The sequence below is a fragment of the Numida meleagris genome, chromosome 3 (assembly GCF_002078875.1).
Source record: "Numida meleagris isolate 19003 breed g44 Domestic line chromosome 3, NumMel1.0, whole genome shotgun sequence".
Taxonomy (NCBI): Eukaryota; Metazoa; Chordata; class Aves; order Galliformes; family Numididae; genus Numida; species Numida meleagris.
In genome coordinates, this window is record NC_034411.1 from 70,196,932 (window position 1) to 70,216,239 (window position 19,308).

General features: G+C 33.8%; 1 protein-coding gene across 7 annotated transcripts in view; it reads right to left on the minus strand.

Moving 5' to 3' along the window:
- Nucleotides 1-19,308, minus strand: part of GRIK2 (glutamate ionotropic receptor kainate type subunit 2) — a 461,962-nt gene that overhangs the window by 68,620 nt on the left and 374,034 nt on the right. For all 7 annotated transcript variants that reach the window (XM_021389815.1, XM_021389816.1, XM_021389811.1 and 4 more), the window contains one exon: nucleotides 18,556-18,773. In XM_021389815.1, coding sequence (XP_021245490.1) covers nucleotides 18,556-18,773 — 218 coding nt within the window. The remainder of the gene's footprint in view (nucleotides 1-18,555; nucleotides 18,774-19,308) is intronic.

Consider the following 19,308-nt stretch of genomic DNA (forward strand, 5'->3'; position numbering starts at 1 on the left):
GGACTAGATTCCAGATATTATGAACTTTGAAACTAAGATCCAAATTTCAGATTTACTGGTCATAACTCCTGTCTTCTTTCTTTTTAATGATTGTTTTCTTGTTCAATGGTGCTTATTCATTCTTTTTTTTTTCTTTTTTTCTGTAGTTGTCAGCAAAAGATTCTGTCCCTTTAATAAAACAGCTTTATACTTTTTTTTTTTTTAAATATTGAACATGTATAAACTTCACTGCATTAACACAAAGCTGAGGAAGCAACCAGAAGAGCTGGAGGGAAGCAAGCTGTTAAGGCCCCAGATGGCCCATACAAGAAAAAAGCTTTCTATGACAGGGGGATGTTTGGACATGTGAAAGATGAACAACTTTGTAACAAAAAAATGGAAACCAAATCATCACAGTAGCACGTGGGATTCTACTGAAAGTCTTGTCACCACATGAAAATTACATTCATTGATGCTTCAGAGGATCTACTGTCTTTTATCATCTCATCACATAAACGGCAGGGATTCCGTTCAGGACTGGTGCCTTTTATGACACAGCAGCATGTAGTTAATTTCACACAGATTTTAACTATTTGAATTGTACAATCACTTTAATGAACAGTCACACTAATATAGTGCCTAGGATAATGGAGACAAAGAAATGTAAAACTTAAAAAAAAAAAAAGAAAAGCAAACTCACCACGGGAGCCATTATCACTAACACAATGTTTAGCTGATAACTCAGTTGCAAGTCTCTGAAATTATCACAGGAATAAACATGGCAGGGCATAATTATAGGATTTTTAAAAATTACTTTCTTTATTGTTACAATTTAAAACACAATTACTCACAATTAGCTCTAATTTAGGAATTCATTCTTCAGAATGTCCCAAGAGACAAAGCTGATCTGGACAGACCAAGACTACAAGAAGATGGAGCTGTATGTTGTCAAATCCAAAAGGAATGGTATGGTTCAATAGTTGCCAGAAAGGAACAAGGGGAGGAAAGCTAGCTCAGTAGCTATTCTAACATTACTGTTGACCAGAAAATACATGATTTAGTAGAAACCATTTTGGCAGAAGGGATCTGCCGCTTAAATAAAAATCTGATAACTGCCTACAGAAAGCTACAATTATAAATCAATGCTCTGATCTACATACCCTTTTAGTTAGCTGGAAACTTTCAGCATAGTTCACAGGGATTTACCTGTGACAGAGGTACAAAGTTCACAGCTTAAAAAAAGGCAGAAAAAATAAGCATTATCCTTATAAATGTGTTGAATTTTCATCTGATGCAATTGTTTTTGTAATTCATGGTATTATGCAAAAAATATTTCTTATTAGATTTAGCACTAAGATAAAAAGTTATCCTACAACAACTACAAAACCAGCTTCTTTTGATAAACAGTTTTCTTCATGGAATATAGTTGCATTCATGTGCTAAGTTTCCTTCACATGAGCTATGAAGCAGCTCTGTTCTTCCTAATATTTTACTGCATCGCAAAAATGTAGTTCCTGGGAAAAAAGAAGTTTAACTTAATTCTTTAAATTTTATTGTTTTCATAGTAATTCAAAACACAGAAAGCTGTTAGGAGATCTAGAATGGAAAATAGTATAGTTTGTATAGTTTAATTAACTTATTTGCAATATTTAATTAAAAATAGCCTATAGTGATACTTCAATTTGTCACCAATCTTGACCTACAGAGATTCTGTTTTTTAATTCACTTTTTTTTAAAGATAGCTTTCAAAACATTAATTATAATGAGATTTACTTGCAGAGTTTGAAAATGTGCTCCATATTACATGTATTCACACTATATTTTCTCACACTGAAAACTAGAATACTCAGTGCTTTTTAAAAAGATAGGGAAGTGAACTGAGATAAACTGAAGTGAACTAAAAATACATTTTTCGGCAGAGAGTGGGGGGCAGGGTGTCAAAACAACTCTAAAACAATCTTGATTAAGGAAACAGATTTTAGAGCAGCTGAGTATCTGTCAGAGTTCTCACTTAAAGGTAAGGAGATGAGTCTCTTAATCACAGTGCACACAGGCAATGTGGCTGGCTGAAATGGTATGTCAGTGCAGAAGTGTAACACAGCAAAAGGAAGAGGAGGTTGTTCATGCCCACCCAGAAGAAGGATGCAGATTTTAGCATCCAGTCTTTACAGTATTTCACAGCTTCAAGAAGCTGACTCTTAACTCTTTCAATGTAGTTAAATAAAATTATTTATTATTAGTCCATTATTAGTGCAGATTTACTACCTAAAGTAAGAGCCTAATGAAGTCCAGGTTGTAAATGACTTAACATGTTAGATACTGTTCTAAATTTTATTGTTACATCCGCTGAACTTGCTTTGACAAAATGTTCGAAATCAGCAAAGATAGAAAGATATATGCGACATTTTTAAGAAGATTTTTGTTGTATTTATGCAGGCAAAAGATTTTTGGTGCTGGGCTACTGCATGACAGGGATGTCTTGACTTTAAGGCCGAAGGGAAAATAACTTTCTCTTGTCACCAAAGGTATCTGTAAGCTCTGAGAGCACAAGCAACTTGCTTATAAACATCATTACACAGCATTCTAAGAAGAAAAAGCAGTCTTGACAGGTTATACGTGATGCTCATTTAAGCTCTTAATGTCAGATCTCTATTCCATGTTGTGAAGTTTGGAGGCACAGGAAGCTGAAGCACTGTAGAGTGCTCAGCAAATCAAATTCCATTCTGGTACAAAATACCTAACCTATCAGTATAACCTTTGCTTCAGTGCATGCTTTTGGTGCCCTTATTTGGTCACAGAATCCTGCATTCATGTCATAGAATCATTTACGATGTTCATCAGTATGAACAGAATGCAAGAACCATGGACAATTCATTTTCAAAATCATGCTGCACTTCAGTGAGAAAAGTGCTTTTAGAAAGTCAATGCTGACTCCTCCTCCACATTTCCAGAAATATATAATTTGGTCTAAGTAAGAACAGAGCAGATGAGGGACTAAACTTCTAATGTCATTTTTTTAATTTAAAGACAGGTAAAGTGAGAAAATTACTTCTAAGTTTTGTAAGAAACAGGTATTCATCCCTGCAACTACAGCTATTTTTACAGAAAGACGCATGCATGGTTAAGGATTTTGGCTTTATTCTAAGGCAAGGAAAAAAAAAAGTGAAAAAGCATTCATTCTCAAGCACAGAAAATCTCAAATTTACCTTCTTTAAAATAAAATATCTCTCAAGTTTTGCAAAGTGTATGAACAAAGTCATCCATCAATGAATACTTTTCTCCTTGTATTCTATCCTCACTAACACCTGCTTCTTTTTATAGTTTGCTTAGAAAACCATCCAACAGCTATCAGCAACTGTTTGCTCTCATAGTGACAAATACTATCTGTTATCCACTGACTTGCCAGCTCAATATCACTTTGTTTACTGACTCTCTCTTTTTTGTATTCCCTATAGAACAATCTCTCTAAAGGGTATCCACTTGATTGATGTAGTGAAACTCAGTTTTTCAGCAGCTTTTCCTGTGTGGACAAGCATTGAAAAGATGCATATACTGTTCAGAAAAAGAAGTAAACAAATATCCAAGCTTTACACAAAATAAGGATCTTTCTGAACAATAAATATCAATGCTCCAGAGAAATTAATGTGTTGCTTGTTTCCTATGAACATGATCCAAAAACAGCATTTACATTCATCTACAATGCAGTGATCATCCAGGAGCCAATTCTTGTCCAAGACTTTTTGCACTGGATCTGCTCTATTCATGGAAATAATAAATTCCAACAGCTCATTTTAAAGCTAATAAAATCCTGATCACTTAGTGCAGTTCTCCTGAGGGAAATATCTATCTAACTTTTTAGCTGTTGTTATTCTCTCAGAGGTGGAATCACAAAAGCGATCATACTTTAATTTTCTGAAAGCTTGATATAACCAGTATTCCTAGTATAGATGAAGTGCAATGGAGCACCTTCTTTCCCACAGGAAAGTCTTCCACTCATATTCTTTGATGTCAACTAACCTTCACACCTGCCATTTCGCTGTTGATTGCTACAGTTCAGCACTTTTGCAGACTGTCTGATGAAGCAGTTCAATTCAATGACACCACTTCCCCTTCTTCAAAAAAAGGAGTGCAGTAAAATAGCAGTGTGCTATAAGGTGCAGACCTTCAGGGGAAGGGCTGTGCAAATTATGCAAACATATAGTCATCTTTTACATGTATGTATATGAAGAAGAAGAGAGTTTGTATCTTTTATACTGAACCACTGCCTACGTAAAATTATGCAAACTAGATCTGGCATTGAATTTTTTAAGCAAATGAGGAGTCCTTCTGCATCCCACTTAAAAATTCATCTCAAAATACATGGTGTTCACTATGGAAATAAGCTTGACATTTTTTATCACTTAAAATATGATTCAAACATACATTTACAAATCAACAATCCTCATTAGTGAATATCAGAACAAAGAGTATGTTTGTTTTGCTGTCACTGAATGCAAAGACATCAAAGATTAATTTTTTCAAGTAAAACAAAATAATTTCTTCTTGACCCATATTACATTAATGAAAAATTTCATTTGAAGTTAAAATGGTAAATGATATCAATTATCTGATAAACCTCATTTATAACGCTGAAAAAACAGCAGCTTGACAAAATGGAAAAAAGCACTGCATGCTTAAAGATCCAATTTAACCCTTTGGTTTCAGACAGAAACAGACAGAATGTATAAAATCATTGATGTTTTATTTTCATTTTACTTTGACTTTTCTCTAATCCAAGCCTCTGGGTGTGTAAACTTTGCTTTAAAAGACAGAAATTGTTTTGAGTATACTCTTACTTGTAATTGACTTTTTTTCTTTCTTGTATGTCTTTAAATCTAGATTCACAAAATTGTTTAAGCACCTAATTCATACTGAGATCAATGGGAACTTATTAATGAAAATAATCATTAAGATATAGGATATAGTTCCATCTTTAGATTTTCAAGTCTTACAAATAGTTTAACAGGCAACTGACCCACATTATGTCAAAACATTGTAACTAAGAAGGATAAAAAGAAAGTAATTTAGGAATTTAAGACTAAATCAGAAAGAAAAAGTATTTGTCTTCTCAACAAACTATTGAACCAGACATTATTCTGGCAAAATTTCAGCAATAATACTGATTCTCCCCAAGTTATATACAAATCAAGACCATGATTCATCTGCTGCAATTAATGAAACAGGTCCAGGAAACAAGACCATATTTATGCATACCATCTGTTAGCATGCAGCCTGGAACTGTTTTGGCCTGTCCTAAAAAATCACCTCCCAGACAATACATGGTCTGTACCCAAGATAATTCATACCATAGCTCAGGAGAGGTCAAGTGCACACCAACATTGTTCCTAAGATGTTCTGTCATGTTTGTGCATGGTCATTCAGTTTTGTAAAAAAAAAAAAAAAGTCCAGTTCTGTGACTTTGCATTTAAAATGGTCCTAACCTGTTTCTTATAACATTTACCACTATAAATATAGTCTTAGACTGTAAGAGTGCAAGACAGACACATATAATGGATTTGCAGCAATGAACTTGAAAATCTGTATAAAGATTTCTCTATGTATTTTGCATTACTGTCGAATGAAAACTTTTTATATATTTTATTTTAGTCTCTAAGCAACTGACTTCAAAACTATTACTTCAAAATGTTGAGTCAAAAATTATGATTTTTTAAAACATTTTTTAATACACTGTTAACCATTTTCCCTCTGTTTTGCCTTTTAATCAAGAAGCCCAAAACTATAGAATAATAAAATTTGCAGAAGAGAATGGGCAGTTCAGAACCTGTTAGAGAGTATAGTTTGTTCTAGATATGGGCGATGTTAATTTGTTTCTGAAAGCAAGGTTATTAGCTTTGTTTTGTCAACCTACAAATCTCCCACACACATACAGAAACCCAAATATATGTGAGCAGAAATTGATTTTAGAAACAAAGAGACAGAAATCAATAACTGCACTGTAGTTATATTCAAATGTGAAGGTTATTCATTGTTGTAAATATTTACCATGCCGTTTTTTTTTAATCAAATATTCTTGCCAGTCTTTATTAATACATAGGAAAAAATAAAAGTATCCTTACTTTAAACATTCCCTCTAAATGCTTTAAGCATTTCTATAATAGTAGTAACTTAAACCAATATCACAGTTTTGGAAATCTGCGTTCTTCTTTAGAAGGTGACAACATAAAAATGTTTGGATCCTGAAACTGTTATAGGAATGGGAATTTGACTATACCCTCAGATATATCCTCAGTTTTTTCAATGTTTCTTTATTATCTAGTATTCTTTACTAGATAGATAGAAGAATACTAAAAGTATTCTTTATTATCTATCTTCTTTACTATCTATTCAACTTTAATAGTTTAGCTGACCGATTTGCTGAACTATATATTTCAATTTAAAGCTTCCATGAAAATTCTGGCATCTAAAAATGTCAAGTTTATCATATACTTCCAACAGATTATGCAAAGGATGCAAACACATTAGTGGTGTATGCATCAAAAGCCTGCACCTGTCACCCTAATTTAATAAAAAAAATGTCACTGGAATCATAAAATGTGAAGGAAAAAAAAAAAAAACAAGTTGTACAACAGATGACGCAGTAGCATCTGCCCTACTGGTGGAAGATAAATGAACTCAACCTCTAATACGATCAAGCATAAGGAGTCATATTAGCAAAGCAAATGCAGTTGGACTTGATGATCTTGAAGGTCCTTTCCAACCTGAGTGATTCTATGATTCTACTATTATGTTTGTTATTTTTACTTTTGTTTTGGGAAGTCAAGCTTTCACAATCACCTACTTATTTTTAACAATACTGATTTTTTCTTTGAATGACCAGTTCAGTCTTTCTAAACATTACATTTACAAACAAAGACCACTGAGCTATTCTGGCCACAGCACAACTCACACTGTAAGCCAAAATGTGAACTTTTTCTATGATTTGAAAGAGATTTTTCTCTTTTATTTTTGTGTTCATTTTAATGGCAATACATAAGAAAAGGTACTCTTCACATCATTTCAACCAATCATTTAAAATAAGACAAGAATTCCCCAGAGTGTTAGTTAAGGCAGTTAGTTTTATCATGGAATTTGAAGTATTTATGTTATTCTATATCAAATTAATTAATTTGCACATCTAGATAATCTTTAATTGCAGTCACGCTGCAGTTTATACACTGAAGAAAATTGTCTAGTGGTTAAACAGTAACCAGAAATTGTTCAAATTGATTCATTTTATGCACTTGTAGCCACTAAGCATCCAGACCAAGGCACCAATGCAGGCTTCTCTGTGATCAATGGGAAAAAATCTGAACTCTACAGGACACTGACCATCTAGGACAGTAACTTAAGGTAGTTTGGAAGATCAATTCTGTAGTATGTTTTAGTTTTTTTCCAGTCCCAAAAAGGGAGACTAAGTGACCGAGTTAAAACAGAGAAGATATCTACATTTTGGAGTGAGGAGAAACCTGCCCTATATGTTTCCTTGTCATAATGATTTTCATTTTAGGATGTCAGGCTTTGTTTTACAATTCTTATGTCTATGAAAGAATAACAAAAAACTTCTGCTATACATTTTACTTATGTAGGGAAACTAGCCACATTAGCAGTTGATAAAACTATTAAAATAGTGTTTGTGTAATGCAATTTTGTGTAAGAAAATATAATATTGAAATTCAATACACAGTAACAAGAGGCTTTTAATGACTTGATTCCATCACTTAATTTTCACAAATATAAAAATAAAAAATATTATCTCAAACCATATTGTATTACAGCCCCAACCTTTGTAGGCTCTGAAAGTTTACTGCAAGGTTTTTTACACTAAAAGTTACAAATTCAATATTACAAAATAATTCTTTATTTATAAAAGGAAAATTGAAAAGCTGAAGATTAGACCAAGAGTCTTGATGGTTTGAAGTGTTAGGAAATCAATTTAGAGTATTTACAAATCAAGATCTATCTTGTAAATAAATCTAGCAACACATTATTAGCTGAATAAGAATGAAAAAGAAAAGTCCTCAATATTGTTTATGAGATAAGCCTTATAGTTTTCCTTCAATCCTCCTTTCAGTTTCGACAATCTGATTTAAAAAGCCAGTCACAGACAGTACCAAATCATCTTCATCAAATCATCATGAACAGAAGTACAAAAAAAGAAATCCTTAATTTCAGAACAAAGATTCCTTTTATGAAGGAGATGTAACTATAAGAAACTATAACTGAAATGTCAGCGTTTTCTCTACTATCATCCAACTTTATGGGTAAACATACTCTTCACTAGAATACAGTTGCTGGATTGCACATCTATAATGAACTATACACAGGGCCTCTGCACTTCAAGGAACAAAAGCTGCATCATAAATAACAAATGTAGCCACACAATACATTAAGAAACTAAACAACTGTTTTTGTTCAATTCCAGTATTTTCCTCAGTAATTCAACCTGAATGAAAAATGAATGAATGGAAACTACCTGGGCAGGCTGAGATAAAAGTTCAAGTATTAAATAAATTATACTCAGAGCTTCTTTGTCAAATAAAGTAAAAGAAGAACTAGGTAGCCTTCCCAGTACATCACAAAAGTGCCTAGTATTAGTCTTCATTCTTTACAGAAAGTTCCATTAGGGCTATATCTTTCTTTTTTGAAAGTGGAATGGTATTACAGTACACGAAGCTTTGATCAGATGTGTCATACAGAAATATTTTAAGAATTTTTGCATATTCCTTGCAAAAGGAAGTTAAGTATCTCCAGTATAAAAAAAAAAATAGAAAAAATACTTTTTTTAAAAAAGGAAGAGGTAGATATGAAGAGACAGTAAAAGCAAGAGAAAGAGGGGAAAAGCAGTTTCTGTCTTCTGTCTGTTGAATAAGAGCCAGAATTCTTCAAAGATCAAGAAAGTCAAGTTTTCAAAGGTCTTCAGGGTATTTTCTGTGTTTTACTGTTCATTGAGGGGAATCAGATTTCAATTCTCAAATGAGAAGTGACTATTCAAATACTAATCTTTCAAGGCAAGTAATAGTAAATCCTTTGTTAATTTTAACAATGCTTAGTTTCTCACCAGGAATAATAATTTACTAGAAGTATATATTAATATAATTAAAGCTCTCATGCTCTCCTCTAATCACAATGACTGACAACAAAATTCACCTTATAACTTATCTGGACTTCGGTTACCAATTACATTTGGATATCTATTCTGAAAATGTAAGTCAATGTCAGTATAAATGAACATATTACTTATGATCATCACCATTCTTATGAGTGACTTGTGATTTTGGCTTCATAGTAGCTTGTATGATGCTGTGTTTTGGACTTGCAATGAAAATAGTATTGATAATACATCAATGCTTGGTTATTGCAGAGCAGGGTTTACACAAAATAAAGGAAGTGAAAATGGTGAGCAAATTAAAAGATCACATACTATATCTGAACTAAGAAAAAAGCTAAGAAATATATTACTTATCTTTGGTCCAAAATGTTAATGGACATATTACTAGGCTACCATGATCATATATATCATGACTTCACGTAATTTTTGTAAAAATCCATAATCTATATTGTACAGATTAAGAATCTTGAATACACTAAATACACATTCATTTAATGCATGAATACTGAAAAATGCATAAAAGGCATCCATATCAAATGTAGCTTATGTAATTATTACCACAGGTGCATTGCAACAAGGATAGTTTAAGTGATCTCGACAAGCATTCTGTTCAATACAGTGAATAAATCTGGAGAAGAAATTCATCAGTATAATAGGACTCTAGGTGGTGTCCAGGGCAATTCTGGCACTGGAAATATTTCTCATACACAAAGCAATGCTAATGCAGTTGGACAATAGCTCAGTAGTATCATATATAAACTGACAAGGCGGAACTGAAAGTTCACCTCTGCTAATGAATAGAGGCTTTCGGATTGCTTCAGCAGGCAGGAACTCAACACTTAAGGTTGCTCATATGGCAGGATCTCACACAAGACTGGCTAAACTGAGAGACAGTTCACTCTGGTGAATAGTTTTTGAATCACATTCCTGGAATAAGTCATAGATCAAATCTGCAAACTTTAACAGCTACTTGGTGATAAATTTATTTGGTTTGAAGAGCAAGACTGTACTTTTTTCAGACTAAGACAGTTAAAAGTGTTCTCAGATGTATTCTCAATTTTTTAAACAAATTCTGACTCTGAAGTCTATCTTTCAAAGAGAATCCTGTTTGGAATTAAAGGATTCAGCTCCCCTTCTTACAGTGCAGTCTAAGGGTATGATCTGAGGATAGGCACAAAGAGAAAAAAACTGAAAAGAGAAGTGAAATGGTAAGTGTTCTTGCTCTGCCTCCTGGGGAAAAGCAGCAGGAGAAGGACAGAAAGGTGCTAATGCTAGGCAGAAATTAGGTTATCTATTTCCAAGAAGGAAAAAGCCTTGTAACTAAACTTATGGTCAGAACCATCAGAACCCAGCATTAAGTCATTCTCTTACAACTGGTCCTGTCAGTGCCATTACAGTCCCTGAAGAGGGCAGAAAATTAAGTGTATCAGGTACATAAAAAGAAATAAAACATCTAAACAGTTATCCTACAGTAGTACATAAAGACAACTTACACTCTAGAGGCTGATATCTTTAATTACCTGATGCAATTACATTGCCGTTGATTTTCTTAACCTGACACCTCAAAATTTCCAGGCAACACAAATCACTTCCCAAACGGTGTTGACTTCCAGTAGCTGTCATCTTTTACAGTGTACTGTAAGATCACCCTACCACAGAAAAGGACACATTGGTTCTAGCACTTTGCATCTACAGAAGTTTTCCTAACAAATGAAAACTAAACCTACAAGGACAACAAAAACATTCATTTTCACATCGATCCAAAAGCTAGGCTGACTCTTGGCACTCCCCTATGATATATAAAGCCAATAGAGTTGACTTCCAGTAGCTGTCATCTTTTACAGTGTACTGTAAGATCACCCTACCACAGAAAAGGACACATTGCTTCTAGTACTTTGCATCTACAGAAGTTTTCCTAACAAATGAAGACTAAACCTACAAGGACAACAAAAACATTCATTTTCATATCGATCCAAAAGCTAGGCTGACTCTTGGCACTCCCCTATGATATATAAAGCCAATAGAGTTTAAGGCTGAAGGAGGAGAAGAGGTTAGGCTACTTATAGTTAGACTGCCATAAGTTGATGTTAAATCAACACAGTAAGAAAACTATTGAGACTGACGACCAATTTGGTGTGGTGAGTATTGATTCAAAGGGAAAAGCCCCTACTTTTCTTGTCTTTGGTGGCATCACAATGTATTTTCCAAAATGGAATGAGTTTCTCTCAACTACAAAATGAGTTTTCAAATCTCAAGAACATAACATTTCTCTAAATCAAGTACATTTAATAGAAATGTTTGTCTTTTAGTGATAACAAATCTTAACACAATTTAGGACTCACAATGTCCTCTGAATAATATTTGCTTATCATTATGATTGATTTTCTAAGAGTTAGTGTGTAGCTGGTCATTTTGTTTTTCCCCTGGGCTCTTATTTCTTGTCTCCTGTGTTTCTATCCAGCTAGAAATTAGATCTTGCTAGATTTTAAAATAACTTACAAACTGAGAAAGATCAGAGTTATTCAGATAAGCAGCATGATATGTCTACAATATGGATCATTAATGCAAGTGCACTAATTAATGCATATTATTGTGGGAAACAATTTGAAAAATGATGCAAAAGTCATCTTCATGCTGTATGTTCATTTTAGATTTCTGTTAGATACTTATGAAACAGAAAAGCCAGATGGGACCATCGAATCATAGAATTGCTCAGGTTGGAAAAGACGTTCAAGTTCATCGAGTCCAACCGCAAGCTAACCATACTACTCTAACTCAACAACTCACCACTAAATCATGTCCCTGAGCATCACATCCAGACAGTTTTTAAACACATTCAGGGATGATGACTCAACCACCTCCCTGGGGAGGCTGTTCCAGTGCTTTCTATGATTCTGTGATTCCATAAACCTTTTCTGAAATGAAGAGCTAGCTAGTCCCTATTTTAATCTTTCTCAGTCCACACAGCAGGAGCAAGGCAAAAATCTGTAGGGAACAAGAATAGGAAAAGGAGAAAGGCAAGAGGAGAGGCAAGAACATGGACAAAAGCAAGAGTGGGAAGGTAGTGGCTTTCTTTTGCCTCAGCTCTAACAAAAAACAGGCAGCCAAACATATGATATTATTTACCGCAGGAATATTAACAACCCCACAGACAGGGAAAGTGGCAAGACAGCATAAAACCATTTCAGTCACTTTCTCACAGTACTTAGACAGTTTTGTTGGAAGGAATGCCTTTATATGAATTACTTCTCCATTCTATCCACAGACTCCAAAGAGAGACCATTCAACTCAAAGAACTTAATGGTATAAAATTAATCCAAATGTCAGAATTCAAACACACTGCTGTTCTTATGGTCTGTCTTAATGTACCATCTAACCTACCTAGCTCTGTCTAGCTCCCTTGATCTTATAAAGAATTCAGTGAGACAGAGATGTTTTGAGGTCTCTGAACAAAGCCTCAATCTCATTCTCACCGATTCAGTCATTGCAGATTCTGTTCTTGTGTTTGGAGTGACCAGAGACCTTGCTTTACAAGTTTTCATCTTCAGCTGCTTTTTTTTACACAAAGAAGTAGTGGCTAACTGAAGAAGTGTTCAAACAAAGAGGGAATAATCATAGGAAAAGGAAAATAATTCATTTAAACCATATGTTTTTCTAGTAAATATGCCCAAAGTATGATGGTACAAAAGAAAAAAAATGTGACATGGTATTTCTATTCAATTCCATTGTTATACAATGTGTTTTCATGCATAAGAACAAGTCTGCATGCTTTACATTAAAATGTGACTTTTCTATAAAGTGAAATCATTTTAAAGCAAACTGAATGAGTACCTGTGGTATCTGCTACCAATTATTTTTTATGTATTGTCCAGATTGACACATAGGGGCTGAGGCTCAAAAACTTTTTTTCATTCGTCACTGTCAGTCAATAGATATTTGAAAAGCTCTGAAGTGGTGTTTCTTTCATCTCTGACTTGCAGCAATTCCACTAAATGATTGACATGCACTGTTAAACTTGTTAATACATTATTTACAATATTCAGCTAAAAGTTCTTTGTGTGCATATTTCAAAGTGTCTACATATGCATGCTTATTTGTTAAACAGAAAAACAACATTTCCTATTATAATGTTCAAACTCAGGTTTAAAAAACCTACTGAGGCTATACTGGCTTCATGCATGCCACTGCCAATGTCATGATATATGAATGGCATTCAAACCTTTTTTTTTTTGCTGCTATTCTTTCGCTTATTTCACAGGTGATATGTCACTTGTACTCCAGTTGTAAGCAGTGGGAAAATTCCTCCGCAACCTCTTCTTCCAGTCTTTAGAGACTATCTGGAGGAATTTGCAATGCTAGCAAAAGCCAGATCTGGCAGATCTTCCTCCTATTTAACAACGGAGAATTTGGAAGAGGAAGGTAGGTACTAAGCTCTTATTGTTCCCAAAAATTTACTGAGGGAGGTTGTAAAAACATGGCTAGGGCAAAAAGGGGAAAAAAACTTGACAAGAGTCAGCACTGTGGACCTTTGTGAAGAAAACATAGTGCAAGAAGAAATGGAGGATACTGTAGATAAACAGAGTTTGAGTACAAAAATGGGTCCTGAAGAAGAAAAGGAAAGAAGCTGGGAAACGTAAATGACAAAAAAAGTATAGTTTATCAGATAATACTAAGGTGCATAGTTAGCTTTCCTGAATTAGTTCACTATCTGCCTTTCACCAAGTGATCATGAAAAATATATATTCCATTAGTGTTTCAGCTTCCTTATCAACAAAACAAGGATTTAAAATAAATGACTCTCACAAGGAGCTTTAATTCATGATGCAGAAGTAATGGCACAAACCAAATGCTATTGGAGCAAGAAAAATGTCTTTACGATTTTACTGTTTCTTATGTAAGTATTGAGTAATCCTAGCTGAGAAAAGTTCCACTGTACATGGTACTTTATAACAACATAGAAAAAATCTGACACTGAATGGCACAGATTAAAAAAAAAAAAAAGAAAAAACAAGAGGAAAACAAAGATACATAGCAACTTCACAAAAATAATCATAAAATTGTAGCCCAACATAAACGTGTATTTCTTTTCTAGGTGTGAATAGAGCTGAGGTACAAATAGAAGCAGGGTGGAATTAGCATTTTTCTTCTCACCATCAGAACTGTCAGTCAAAAAGAAAACAGACACTTTTTTTGAGAGACTGAAGAGACCACAGAAAACAGAGGCAATGAAAAATCTGAACTTTTTTTTTATCAAAGAACAGCTACTGTGAGAAAAGTACCTTTCATGAAAATAACAAGAGTTTTCATTGTATTCCAAAGAAGAAGGAAGGCCTGCTTCTGAAATATGAAAACCATCAAGTCATTTTTAATTTCTATTCCAAATCCTGGAAGCAACACAGGAACAGTCAAGACTCTTTTTCATTATCATTTTCAAGCTGTAAGCATTTTGGAAAGCCTTGACACCAGCTGAAGCAGCCAATAGAAAAGGGAAATTTGTAACTAAGAAAAAATTCAGCAATCTGAGAAACATCAAAACACATATCAAGAGAGGAAAGAATAAGCTTAGCTGCAGATATGTCTTAGAATTTATGTTCATATATCTTTCCTTACAATTCTTGGATAATAGTAAGGTCTTTTTTATTGTTTCCCAAAAAATATCCAGTCAGACCCACTAGTTATATAACAGCTTTGTGTAACTAATTCCTTTCTACACTCAGATTAGATAAGTAGATCTTAAAAAGGAGAGAGCATTGCAAATTTCTTCCCCTTTCCAACTTCCTAAAGAAGTTGTAATATCATATTTCTGAGAACTTGAGGAGCTAGATGATGATCTGAAGGACCTAATCAAACTCTGGATACACCATCCTCCTTTTTCATCAGAGGTATTTTACAAGGATGTTTCATTCACAAAAGTTGCAGCATTCTAGAAGGACAGAAACTTTTAGGTTGAAAGGGACCACTGGAGGTCATCTTGTCCATCCTTCATGCTCAAGCCAGTACACCTATAGCCAGTTGCCCAGAACCAGGTCCAGACAGCTTTTGAATATCTCCACAAAAGGAGACTTTGCAAGCTCTCTGGGCAAACCTGTACTGTTATGCATCAGTGCTCTCTAAGATTGTAACATTAGAAAGCAGTTGGTTTGTTTTTTCTGATTTGCATTTATGTTCTCCTTCAAAAAATATACTTTTGTTTTAGCATCAGATTAATTAAATGGACTTCTGTATAGATAATTTATGCAGAAATTACTGTCAGTCTCATAGAGCTCTACTGATCCTCACTGTGACTGGAACTAATAACTATTACCAAGATATGATAATTTCATTTAACATTAGGAAACCATCTGGTGCCTTCATCTCATGTTGTAACATAAAGACACTGTTTTGCTCAATCCCCTCTCATTACAAGAAGATAAAGCAGCTAAGGAAAAACATACACACAGATGATTAATTTATCTCCTCAGTCATCTTTGGGCAGTTCCTCCAGAAAACAGATTTTTAAAGTAGGAGGGAACCACTAAAATCTAATCTAAGTTAATGATGGTTATGTATTTCACTGAATAGGCTCTAAATCAAAAGCTTGGGCCATGCAATATTTATTCTCCTCACAATGGCTGATGGGTGAATCCATCCGACTCCTGGAGAAGTTCTACCAGGGGTTAATTACTCACAGTCTTAAAAACTTGTGCCTTAGTTTTGGTCTGAATTTGCCTAAGTTTAGCTTTGAAACATTGGATCTTGTTATGCCTTTTTCTGCTAGATTAAACAGTCACTTACTGTCAGAAGTCTCATTCCCATTAAGGCACTTACCGACCGTGATCAAGTCACTTCTTAACTTTCTCTTCAGCAGATTAAATAGACCAATCATCTTTAGCCTTTTACTGTAAAGCTTTTCTTCCAGATCTACAGTTGTTCTTTCACTTTTTTATGAACACTTTCTAATTTAAAACTTATTGTTGAAGTGTGGACATCAGAAAAGGACATAATATTTCATTAATAGTTTCTGTAAAGTCATATACAAAAGCAGTGTTTCTTCTTGATTCATTTGTTCATGTAACAAAGAATCTAATATTTACTATTTAAAACCATCCTTCAGCTATTTGATAAAACAACATACTCAAAAAGCAATTTAAAATATGCTTATCCTAATTTTCATCCACAGTGCAGAAAAAATAGGCAACTGTAGTCTTTCTGTACTATTTTCAGTGTCATTTCTGTACATTGAGACATTTTTCTGCTACACTTTTTTTGTTTTCTTTGGTCATCTGCCTGTTCTTAAGTGCCTTTTAGATAACAATTTAATAGTAGTACCTATGAACTCTTAGTAGTATCTAGTAGTATCTCTTGAGGCAGTTCCCCTTCCAGTCTTATTTTCTTTTCTCCAAGTGAGAAAATCACAGTCATGAAGTAATTTGTGTATACAAAATACAAATTTACTTTGAAAATACCAAAATACAGATACAGTAGAACTACTGTATTTTCTGATATTTCAACTTTCTCAAATAAAACTACATAATTTTACCCAAAAGCTTACTGGAACAGATAGACAAACATTTTGTCTACTGTGGAAAATATATTTAATGAGATTGTATTCCTTACACAGTTAGCTCTAGTGAAAAGCACTGACATCAAGCATGCTCCAGTTTCCACTTGGAAGTTGCTTCAGACACTGAATGAATCAAATGAGATTGTACAGTTTCCATTTATTTCTCTTTTGAGCATGATTTCCTCTTATTGGCTGAAATACAGGAACAGTTGTGCCTACTTCTAATGCTTAAGTTTGGATCCATTTTACTAGGCACAAAATTATACTAATTAATTTACATACTTCTTAGATAAGGTATTAAACTAATCAGAAAAATATTTGGAATAATTTATGTGCTAGCTGAACCGTCAGTGCATTTTTATATTCCAAAATACTAACTACAAGTTGTTCACACATAAAGCCTAAATATGTTTGTTCAACAAAGTAAACCTTAATTTGACCTAAAATTTATCGACAGAATAAAATCCAAAGTTTTTTTCTCGTTTCTCTTTCTCATTCATAGTAAAATAGAATAATTCAGTATTATAATAAATACATAAAACATATTAAAACATAAAACGTATCTAGATAAACAGAAACAGAGGAAGAGAGCAGTAAGAAGGAAATGTGCAGAAAAGAGAACAGTATAGTAATATGTGGAGGGAAAAACATACAAAGAAGAAAACATTGTCTCAGTGCACTAAAAGCAAAGACAAATCATACACATATGAAAAAAAAGGAAAAAGAGAGAATATGACAGAAAGTTAAAGGTTAGGGGAAGGAAAACTAAAAGTTAAGAAGTTGCTTCTGGCAAAAGTACTGCTGGAAAAATTACTGGCAAGTTAGAATGCTTCCTGATATTTTAGAGTTCACAGTTTCAGTCTCAAAAAGAACAAGTGCCAAGCCTTCCTCCGGACAAGAATGAAAATAAAACTCCACAGTATTTTCTGGTAACATACACGGTGTCATCTATTTATGTTCTGAGACTTAAATCATTTTTACACTTTCAAAAATCTAAGTTTATAAACTTTCAAACATATTTCATTTAATTACTTGAAATGTTTTCTGACATAAAGAGACTTCTAACCGACTACTTACTTCTATTAACTTCCTCAGCTTCTTTTCTAAGCAGCTTTCTGGGGAAAATACTCTGAACATTCCCAGCGCATGCTAAAAGTTAAGCAGCCTAAAATATTCTGATACACTGAAGTTAATTGATTTTAATTTCCATGCAAAAGATTAAAGATCTATATAGGTATATTTTTCAATAAAACTGTGTATTCTTGGATAGCTTGTAAGGTCATAACAATAAATAGTAACTTTTTAGACACTGAACTAATATCTGAAAAAAAAAAGAGCAAACATCTCTGAATCTGATGACAGGAGCTGGTTATACCCTCTTTAGTTTCTGGGCCAACTTACATTTTACCTTGGACCTCACTTTGCCTAATTTCAATGCCAGTGTAACAGTCACCTCAAAGCTTTAAGTGAAAACATATGCCCATTAAAACAGAATACATTACCTAAAAGTCTTCAAAAGATTTTTCTCTGTCCAGCTGCTTGAGCAAAGACTAAGTATGATGCTACTGAATTGATACTCCAAACCCTGTTCTAATAAAACTCATTCTCACAGGTGATCTATCCAATCAGTGCTCATGTTTGTTCATCTACTCTGTTACCATACCTTAGATTCTTTAAGCAAAAATCATCAAAAAATTGCTTGTTATTTCCCTTGAGAGATCTTACATTTGCTTCATTTGCTATCTCGCGAATCCTTGGAAAAGAGATTTTCAGTTGCTTTTTGATGATGAGGAAATCATTTCCTTTGCTACACCTCAGCAAGCTTCACAGACTGTCCTCTCACAGTTGCAATATGTTACTTTTTCAAACAGAGTGTAAATCTTACCTTAAAGAAAGTCATGGTTGCTCCATCTTCAACTGCCCCATACTCTATCTTTGTCTGCTTGGCCAAGTCATCAGCAGAATCAATAGGGGATTCCATACGTTCCACTGTCAGAAAGGCGGCTAGGTTAGCAGTGTACGAGGAAATGATGATAAGTGTGAAAAACCACCAAATGCCTCCCACTATCCTGGTGGAGAGGGCTTTGGGCATAAGCTCAGAACCTAATAAAAATTAGGGGAGAAAGGTGAAACCAATGCACAGAAAACAATTAGTAAGTGTTCAACACTTTTTGCCACAGTGGGGGGATGGAATCACTGTGCAAAAAAAAATCTTCAGGCTATAGGCTCATGTATACTACTTGTACAAACACACACAACTGAAATGAAAAATAAGAACTGATTACACTTATAGAAACAGATTTTTTGGAGCTGTGGGTATTAAAGGATAGCAATGGGAGATTAAGTTATCAGTATTAAAAAAAAAATTTAAAAAGGAATTACTTAAATTGGCTTTCCAGAAAAAAAATCATGGCTGGACTAAGCCTCTAAATCATTATTATTACTGAAGCACTTATACAGTTCTTTATCTTCAAGGCATAAAATAAGTATCATTTAAGTGTTTTTTAAAATCTCTTGATTAAATTGAAAAAGTTATTGATGAAAGGAACAGATACGAAGAAAGTATTTCATATCTGAAATGCATAATATAAAATATAATATATATTATAAATATAAAGGAATAATTGAATTTTGCACT